Here is a 10195-nt window from a genome sequence, read left to right as displayed (position 1 = left end):
TACAGTCTAATGAATATTTAACAACTAAATAGGATCAAAACATGGGGGAAAGGTCACATGGCAATGAACATTACTTCATTTGGCCAATGAATAGTGAACCCTGCTCTCTTGGCTGAAATTAAGGCACTAAGTGGCAGTAAAAGGATAAAGGAATGAAGTTTTTTTTTTTACATTATCTGAAAAAAGACCAAAAGTTTTTTTTTTTTTAGGACGCCAGTAGAGTACATCTCCATTCTGAATGACTCAGTAAGGCATTCTATTGGCAAATTTAAAGAAAATGCTCTCCTGATCAGAGCCCATTACATTCAGTGTCTGAGTGTAACTAGTGGCACTACTAAGTGTTAACAACCTGGAGTGGGGAGAAAAGCTACAAAGATGTCTGAAGACTTGAAAGGCACCAAAAAGAGAACAGCTCTGCAACTGCCAGTTCTACACACAATTATGTAAGCTGTGTTTAACACTGCATATAGTCTATTTTCAATCAACAATCTTTGTTGACCAAGATAAAGTGTAGTAGCTCTTCATTTAAACTCTCAGTTAATCAAGTGCTAGTTTAGTAAGAAATTTATTTTCACATACCAGAAAATAATTGCAGTGTCTAACACAACTACATTTAAAGCAAAACTAGTCTAGTATGCATTATGCATTATTCTGGTTAACACTGAAGCAAACCTGTTTAAACAAAAGGGTTACCTCGAGATACATAGTTTACAATATAAAATCAACATATAAATGAATAGGATTTACTGAAAACAATGGAAAGTGTATTACAAAGATACATGTAACAATTTTAACCACAATATTTCCTCTGTGAAAAATACAACTATTAGTGAGATAAAATGTACAATTGATTTTTTTTTCCAAAAGAAAAAAAAAACACAGTATAAAGGAAAATATTTTTTCTTCAAAACAGGGAAAATAGTTAAGGTCATTGTCTTTCATTACAATATAATTTGACACAAAAGCAGTCATAGGATTGCACCAACTCCATGTTTGGTCTCCCAAACATGACAATAGTAAAAGGAGTCCATAAAGCATAATGAAATTTCTGGATTTTATGATGGCAATATACGTATGCAGAAACTGATGTCACTCCAGCTCTGTTCACAAAATGTACAAAACTCTAAATTTGGTGGCCAGACATGTAAAAATTAGTTCGCCCCAACACTGACTTTTCTCTCAGTCAGGGATGGAAAAATCTGTAGTATTTTAAGTGTTATCTGTTGAGCAATAAAAAAGAAAAAAGTATATGTAGTGCATGCTTCATCACTTGTCAAAAACATTTCTGAAAATAAAACTAAGTTATCCAATAGTTTATAAAATCAAAAATAACTCTTCAGGTTAAAAATGTGGTTAGGTTTATGTTTAGTTCCATCTCCAAAGGACTGATTTCCTTGGCAGCATCACTTTTCCTTAGCACGAGCCAAGGCACAGAGTTCCATAAAGAGAAATAAAAATGGCTATGAACAAGAATGCAGTCTGGCATTGTAAAAGAAATCAGAGCCTCTCTCTGAGCCTTCTGTTCCATCAGGTTAGTGCCGTAGAAAAATGAGGGATTTGGGACACATTTCTGTTAGGAGCATTTCTGCTGGACACGATTCAAGAGTTCACCAAACTTTTCAAAAAGATCCTCCACCCATTTTATGTTTTTCATGCACAGCTGCACGATCTCTTCCTGGCCTAGATCTGCACTTGTCTTCTGAACAGAAGAAATCTATTTAAAAAAGAGAAGGAGGGGGGACAAATGCACACACACATGTTAGGCTGCCAGAATTGGAGAATTTTCATTTTTATAAAAGTCTGCAGTTAAATATGAACCTTCTCTGCCAGAAAACCTTTAAGTTTTAAACACAAGGGTAATGGCCCCTAAAAATGCATTTCTTAACAACTAAGCCAGAGCTCAACTCTTGTGTTTCTGCTACCTGAAATATTTCCAGCAAGGATTTGCAGAATACATTGAGGCACAGTATTCTAAGATCAAAAAAACCCTTTTAGATCCAAGGAGTTGAATACACTGATAACATTTGTTTTCTTTATTTTGGATAACACTGAAGAACACTTCAAGGAATCTCACAAACCTTGCAAGCCTCACATCTGAATGTTTTAAGCAGCAGCTCCCATTAGGGGCAACCCATGTGGTCAGTGTACCCTTTGCTTGTCATAAAGCATTAATTAAAATAGGAGGCCTCACTCCATTCATTTACCATCCCTAGGAGGCCTCAATCCAAACTCATTTACCAAGAATGAGAGAACAATCTCAAGTTGGACTCAATTCCCTCAATGAATGCAAAGAATGAGAGCAATACTTACCTCTTCTTTACATGTTAGATATATGTGATATTTGTAATGATGGAGTGAGTGATACAAAGAATACAACTGTATTTTTTCTGGATCTACTGTAAACTCCTGCAAAAAGAACAATTATTTTAGGAAAATTCATGGTATTTACCAGGAGACATGACAGATGTTTTCTTCTGTAAACAACTTTTCTCAGCAATTCAGAAATGGAGTGCTTCATTCAAATCATTATTGTAATATATCTGGCAAACTATGATTCCATTTATAGCATAATTATCATCAATCTCCACTTCCCATGTTGTTTTATCAGAACCAGGTGTGAGAATGCTTTCAGTCATCCTGAATGCACTACAAACCCAAAATGGGTAAGACACTCCCTGCTCAAGAAGTACACCAAGAATTACCAAAGTTTAACCATTACTCTACCAGACTGATGGTTATCATTGCAAAAGACACAGACTTTGTCCTTCAGAAAGCTGATCTGTGCTTACCTAAAAATTAGATTAACTTTGCAAGAAATATGAGTGTGAGCTATATGTACAGGTCATTTATCAAGCCACTATTTACTGCAGGGAGATGAGGCTAAGCAAGCCAAATCTAGTTAGAGTGTTCCCCAGGAATTCTATAGAAATAAACAATATGTACTTCTCAACTTTTTTCCATGTTGTTCTTTAATTTTTTTTTTTTAATTTAAGATACACAGCTTCATTCTGCCATTGAAAATGAAGAATGGAACAAGATAGAGCTCAATTTTTAAGAAGTGCTATCTGATCTCAGATTTTACAGTATGAACACTATTTTTATTACATTTTTGATCTAGAAGCCATTGTATCATTTACTTTGCAGCAAGTATAAGAAATTGTTATATATATTACATATATTATTATTATTATATGACTTATTATTATGATCTACAGCAGCAATGGTGAAGGCAAATTGTTGCTGCTCCAGCAACAGCTCAGGAAGCTAACAAACCATATTTCACATATGAGTTATAATAATGATTTAATGTACTCCCTTAAATGTTGGTTTTCAACATTCCCTTGTTACAGAAAAAACACCTCTCAAAGATTTTATATTTTGATCAAGCAACCAAAGCAGCTGACACATGAAGCAGTGTTTTATATAAACATGGTTATCACAGCACAAGTCACATGGTGGCAGCAACAAACCCTGTGAACACTCACCTGTGCTGATTTAGTGGTTGATTTAGAAGCCCTCAGTGTTTTCTTGTTGTAAGCTTTACCATTCATTTTGATCTTAGACACAGATGTCCCTCCACACTTTGTCTTGGCATCCCGAGTGACCACTGTCAGTTCAGGAAAGTTTTCCAAAGCGTTCTTTAACAGAGCATATAAAGACAAAGGATTATGAAAAATTCAAGAATGGCCATATTGATGATAAATTGGCCTTTTTTCTTTGAAAAGATTAGAGTGCAGCCTATTAGGAAAAAAATTATACTTCCACAAAGACCTGATAAAGTGTCTTTATTAGATTATACAACCAAATCTGGTTTGGAAAGCATGACCACCTGCTCCTGACTACTGTAATTTTGCAAGACCAGCAGATTCTTTGACTCTATGTCAGATTAACATCTGTGATTCTCTCACTAGAAAGAGGGAGGAAAAAGCTCCACAGGGCAATTTTTAACTTCTACATTGCTTTCCATTCCATTTCTACCCAAGAACTTCTACAGCTAAGTTACTTGAAGATCTCTAAGTATTTCATGCATAGTCAGGCACACAGGGATTAGATACCTAAATATCTTCAGGTTTTGTCCCAGATTTTCCAAATTACAAACTAATTGCATATCATCAGATCTGTAAGGCAGAAAAGCTTATGCACAGTGAAGTAGAAGGCTGGTTTAAAAAAGTACAAGTTTAAGACATTTTAACCCATGAGAGTGAACTGCATTTCTGCCAGCTTCAATTCTACATTATTTGCATGAGTAAATTTGAATACAATTTTGTTGAACAAACATAGCATTATGTTAGCAGCTGCTTTGAAACAGTCCTGCTATGCTACATAACCTGGTCCTGAAAAACATGTTTCACATTAAACAAATATACATTTTTGTATGACACTCCAGTATGAGGCAGAAAAATACATATATGGAAAAACGAATCAATGCAGCTTGAGGGCCTTACTGGGACTGTTGGGTTAAAATATGAATTTGACTCCATTTTTACATTTTCTTTTAACAAACAGTACCTGACTACAACAATCTCCCCTGCCTGTAACTTATTATCTCTTTATCTGTAGCAGCCATTTTTTACTTTATTAAGCGACCTCTCAGTAAACAGCTATTAAATCTCCTGCACAGTGGTAGCAGTAACCTTGACCAGCCAATCTGTCCATATCCAGTCTGCTATTCAATACTTCCAAAGTGGTGCAACTTATACAGGTTAGAATTATTTAGTTTTGCTATTCACTGTGACAGCCTTCCTCAAGGCTGACTTGGAGTGTTAAGGGGCTCTGGCCACTTCTGGCCTCCTCTGGAGAATTCCTAAGAACCAGAACAGTTCCATGGCCACACCACTAACCTACATCAGAGAAAGGTGGACTGGAATGAAGAAGTAAATACTAGTTATTACTGCATCTTTGGGAGCATGAGACACATAATTGTTTTCAAATGAAGTTTACACAATTCAGCTGAGATGCTTCACTTACTGATCTTCAACTAAAGCAACGATAATATTTCATAATTTTGTTTGTAACAACTATTACCCAAAGGATGCAATAAACTGTTAGAACTACAAAAAATGTTACAGACAAAACTACCAAACACTGATTGCTAACTTCAGTATCTGCTTTGGTTTGTAATACAGTGCTAACATATTCCATATTAACTGTATCCAGTGGAAAACAGTATTAAATTCATCCATGCCAATCAATGCAGAACAGTAAAAACATTCAAACAATGGTATCAGTGAATGACAAATGATGCTTTTAACCTACTGCTTTCTTCAGTGCCTCATTCAACTCTAATATCTGAACCGATTATTTCATTAAAGGTGGAACAGAAACCTCCTGTATCTTAAAGAGCATCAAACACATTTTCCTAACCAACATAAGCAGTTATGATGACAAGTAGGCATTTCATTTTTGTCCAAGATATTGACCCAAGGATGGCACAAGTTGGCACTGTCACATCTGAAGAAAAACAGAAAAGGTTTTCTATCCTGCAGATGACATCACAAGCAGATCCCTTCCTTACATCCCTTAACTCCATTAACATCTTGCAGATGATATGATGGAATACAGTATTAAACTAACTTTAGAGATATGATACATAATCTGCTGCTAAGTGAACACACAGCAAAGCTATTGTATTCACTATGAATTCCAGCTTAATTACATGTTGGAGTTACATGTTGGTATAACAGAATTATTGTAGCTTTTCTCCCTTAAACTGGGAAAAAAATCAGGTGTGACTACCTCTCACTTTTTGTGTACTGTGAATGTAACTGAAATTCAACAAATTTGTATCTTCTCTTAACTGGTCTATCTTCTCTGCACAGACAGGTCAAAAAGAGATATCTATACTAATAACTATTAGCACTAAATTCTTACCACAGCAGAAAAACAGAAAGGAGGGCTAACACACGCTACTGCTCTGAGGCTCTATGCATTTGAAATTACACAGCCCTCCCTGGGCCTTTTTACTGTAAGGAGGGAGCCACAAGCAATTGTGTTCAAGGAGATACAATTTGTTCAGCTGTTGGGAAAACAGCATAACTAACATATAAAAAGTTCAAGAATTGTGTGAATTACAGCTGTTTCTCTGGTTGATGGTGGTCTCCTCCCTGAAACAAAGCCACCTTATGTCCCACAAAATTTACCAGACATGGAATGGGGGGAAAAGCTTTCATGATGGAAACAAGCAGAACTTTCAAGTCTGTTATTATCTCCCTCCTCACCTAGTTCTCAGATGTAAGCTCACAGCAGTACAAAGAACAGCACTCATTCTCCAAGTGTCTCTGTGCTGTGGGACAGTAAGAGGAAAAGGGGACAGGGAAAGAGAGGCAAAGAACAAGTTTGGTGATGGTGTTCATAGTCAGGCCTGCTTTACTGTTGTTGGCCTCAAAACTGTTACAAGAACAAATCATCAGTCTGATTATAGACACTGACAAAAGGACGTCTTATTCTCAAGCAGCAGGACAAGAGGAAGTGGGAGATTTAGAGTGGATACTGCAAAAGATTTCTTTACCAGGAGGGTTATGAAGTATTGGAACAGGCTGCCCAGGGAAGTGGCGGAGTCACCGTCCCTGGAGGTCCTGAAACACGTGCAGCAGATGTGGTGGCACTTTGGGACAGGGTTTAGTGGTGGACTTGGCAGTGCTGGGTTAACAGCTGGAATCGATCTTTTCTAACCTACATGAGTGGGAATCACCTTCCTGCGCTTGCAAGCTCTGCATTGTTGCTTGGAGGGTGGGTGGGAACAGTAGGAAGCACAGCGATTATCCTCCTGTTTACCTTCTCTCTACTGAGATGGTACGGCTTCTCTCTTCCCTGGCCACATCCAGACCTGTTTTTTTATTACCACGTCAAAGCTGCTGTAATATGGGCTTGTTATCCACACTTTTCTCAACCTTCCATGCTGAAGATACATGAAAGAGCACACAAATGAGTTGTTCTTGCATCTCTCTGTTCTGGTTTTAAACTCCTCTGATCATGTTCTCTACTTCAAAGAGGTTCAGACATCTGCTCCACAGCACAGCTATTTCATATAAAACTTTATTTTTAGGCAATACAATCACGTAACCAAAAGCTCTAGAAGGACAGGAAAGAGATTTTCTTTTGGCAAACTTGAAAAACCTAAAGGAAAAAATGCTTGAGAACCAACCAGAAAGCATAGCGAGTAAAACTAGAACTTCACCTCTGCAGTATAAACTCCTCCATCCCAAACTGTTCTCCAAATGCCACATACAAGCACTAAATTTATAGCACCTCTTTCAAATCCACATTCGCTTCTGTTACAAATGGGTTTTAAGCTGTGCCCTCATGGTATGAATTCAGTGATCCACCCAAAACACCACTGTTAAAAGCCTAGAATTTGAAAGAGTACCTTGAAAGCGTGATCCAAGCGCAATTTGGACAGCAGCCTTTTCCTATTGTCATTCAGCATACCATCAATCTTTCTCATGTGAGGCAAAAGCAGCTCATCTAAAAGACACATTAAAAACCCACAGCAGTTGATTATTAAGAGATGCACAATAATGAGATTCATATTCATGCTATACTTTAACCCATTAATATACAAAGTGGAAAGTAAAAAATAAAGCAATTGGTACATAATCTAATTTCAAACGTGAGAGAAAAATCTTTTATTTTTCATCAGCCCACTAAGCTGGTGTAGATAGTATGAAGTTTAATTACTCCTTCGCTGAGTTTTTTCTTTGCTGCAAGGAAAAATTAAGATGGAGCAATACAGAGCATAAATATTAGAGACAATTTTACACCAATTCCTAGATAACCCTCTTCTGTGCAATACAGCTGGCAGTTTTATGAAGACAAGTATGTGGTTTTGACATTTGTTATTCCACTTTACAAGAAATGGTCCTGCTGGTGTTTATAACAAAAAAAAAAATTGAGGAAAGTGCTTACTGATAAAAGTTATCTGATAAACCACTGTGAATTGCACAATATGCAGCTGAACATAGGCATGTGGCCTGGAATGAAAATTTACAGCTCAGTATGGAGCACTTTATTTATAAAGTCAATGACTTTGACTTTAGTGGGACTACTGACATAATACATGGGTCTGAAATCTTGAGATAAGTGTGCACTGATGCACACTCAAATCAAGAGAGGCAGGAGAGGAAAGGCTAGAAAATCTTGTTTGAAAACACAGGCGAACAGAACGTATTACAAAACAACAGCTTGCAACTAAATAATACATGAAAGGATTTCTCTTTTGGAACCTTTATCTTTGAACATGAGTGTTTTACTAAATTTTGAGAAATAGGAGTTTTGACTTTACCGTGGAGTCTACTAGGATAAACAAATCCAAATATTTTGTCTTCAAAGAAAAAGTGTGTATTAATACAATTTTCTTTGATCAGGATTTCAAGATTTTAGAGTTAAAAAAAGCTGTATTTTTAATAGCAGGAGGAATCATATCTACTTATAGTTATATGCCTATTTCTTCATAAGAAAGCAAACAGACTTGAAACTCTGCAATTTTAAATAAATCTTTGCTAAGGTGTGAAGTATAGTAACTGTAGGAACAAATAGCTCAATTCTGACATTCACAGCAAAATTCTAATGCAGCATAGAAGATAAAACAATATTTCCAAGTTACTTTGATTGTTCAAAGAGATAACGCAAAAAAAATATACACACACATATAATATGTGTAGATTCTTCAGATGAGGTTATATAACTTGAATTTGTTATGTGTGTAGGGCTTTTTAAAAAGAACACTTACTTAACTGATTAATAACCTTAAAATCTAGTAAGAACACACAAATGTTAAACATACTGTACCATTGCTCTTTTCCAAGGCTTGCATTGTGTCTGGATCCAAGGCAATGCTCACAAGCAACTCCATGTAGCTCTTGAAAGTCTCTTTCATAGCTCTTGTATTCAAAAAACGAGTAACAAGTGGAGCTGGAGGTACAACCTCTGAAAAGCCAACAGGATACAATGACTCTTTTCCCTTCAATATCCTAAAAACACTTGTGTTTGTCAAAACTGAAGGTTTCTTTCTTAAAACAAAAGTGACCCCTACTGGTACCCCAAGAGATTAAAATTCAGTGCAGTCAATTGCAATAAGCTACTTAAATGTCAAAAACAGGGGCAGACACCAAATATGGTACAAACGGTTCAGTGTTTTAACTATCGGCATTTAAATTATATTTTAAGGAATTAAAACATTGTCCTATTATTGTAGATGGAAGTTCAGAGAAACAGGATAATTCATAACTTCAGTCAAGTGAAGACCCTAAGTGCTCTAATTTTTATGTCAAGGTAAGTACCTCCCAAAACTGCAAAATTTGAAGTCATCCAACAGGAAAAATAAATTTCTGAGTACTAATGTCACTTAGGAGCCTGCATACCTTGAAGTCAATCACACCTTATTTTTAAACTCAAAAAAAAAAAAAGGTAAAACAAATTTTATCAGTATAGCAATACAGGCATGCTTATGCTTACTCTGAGGAAGCTTTTATTTTTTATAGACAGCAATTTTAACATGCACACAGAGTAGTCACCAATACTAGGAAGCATTCTGCAGCTTTTTATAGGCTCCATGTCTGACACCAGGGTTTTGCAGTGATTCAGCCAGCAAGGCTGCTAAACTTCCTTAGGGATGACCATAATCACCAAGTTACTTGAGGCCTTAAATATGGACAGTGTTACTTGGGCAAGTTTGTTTGAAAATTATTTCAAAGGTGCTGTCCTCACAGAGGCAGTGTATCAGCACACCAGTGATGGTGTATCTACATTTAAAAGTGACCAGGATGCTTTACAAATGCAGCAGTAACAAAGTATGAGCAATACACAGCTTTGCTTCAAACATCCAGGAAATAGAACCCTGCAAAATGCACCGTAAATCTGCTAGCACAGGTAACCCCAATAAACACTGTAAACTTCAGAAATCCCTTTTTCTTCTGGAGAGCTCCTGCAAACATTGAACCTCAATGTTCTATGAATGTCTTAATAGCAAATCTGCTCAGCAGGCTACATTTGAACAGCTGGCATTCAGACAAGCAATGGAGCAGCCAAAAAGTCAACTGCTTTTTCTCCTTGGGTTCTGAAAAAACAACAGAAGTATCTGAATTCTGCCCACATCTGCATGCAGGCAAACACTATTGGAATGTTATTTTAGACATGACATTCAGTTGTAATGGAAAACTAATGAAGAATCTCATTCTTAAGATGTATTCAAAACTCA

At 36.4% G+C, this 10195-nt stretch overlaps 1 protein-coding gene across 2 annotated transcripts in view; it reads right to left on the bottom strand.

Moving 5' to 3' along the window:
- Positions 1 to 549: 549 nt before the first annotated feature.
- The window catches only part of QSER1 (glutamine and serine rich 1), a 41240-nt gene continuing 31594 nt past the window's right edge, over positions 550 to 10195 (bottom strand). For both annotated transcript variants that reach the window (XM_064426059.1, XM_064426061.1), the window contains exons 9-13: positions 8788 to 8925; positions 7367 to 7464; positions 3486 to 3638; positions 2311 to 2406; positions 550 to 1714 (exon numbers count right to left, since the gene is read on the bottom strand). In XM_064426059.1, the coding sequence (XP_064282129.1) occupies positions 1574 to 1714; positions 2311 to 2406; positions 3486 to 3638; positions 7367 to 7464; positions 8788 to 8925 (626 nt within the window). In that variant the 3' untranslated portion in view covers positions 550 to 1573. The remainder of the gene's footprint in view (positions 1715 to 2310; positions 2407 to 3485; positions 3639 to 7366; positions 7465 to 8787; positions 8926 to 10195) is intronic.

The sequence above is a fragment of the Passer domesticus genome, chromosome 6 (assembly GCF_036417665.1).
Source record: "Passer domesticus isolate bPasDom1 chromosome 6, bPasDom1.hap1, whole genome shotgun sequence".
In the NCBI taxonomy this organism is placed as follows: Eukaryota; Metazoa; Chordata; class Aves; order Passeriformes; family Passeridae; genus Passer; species Passer domesticus.
The sequence above is the reverse complement of the archived record's forward strand: the minus strand, read 5'-3'. Positions and strand labels throughout refer to the sequence as shown.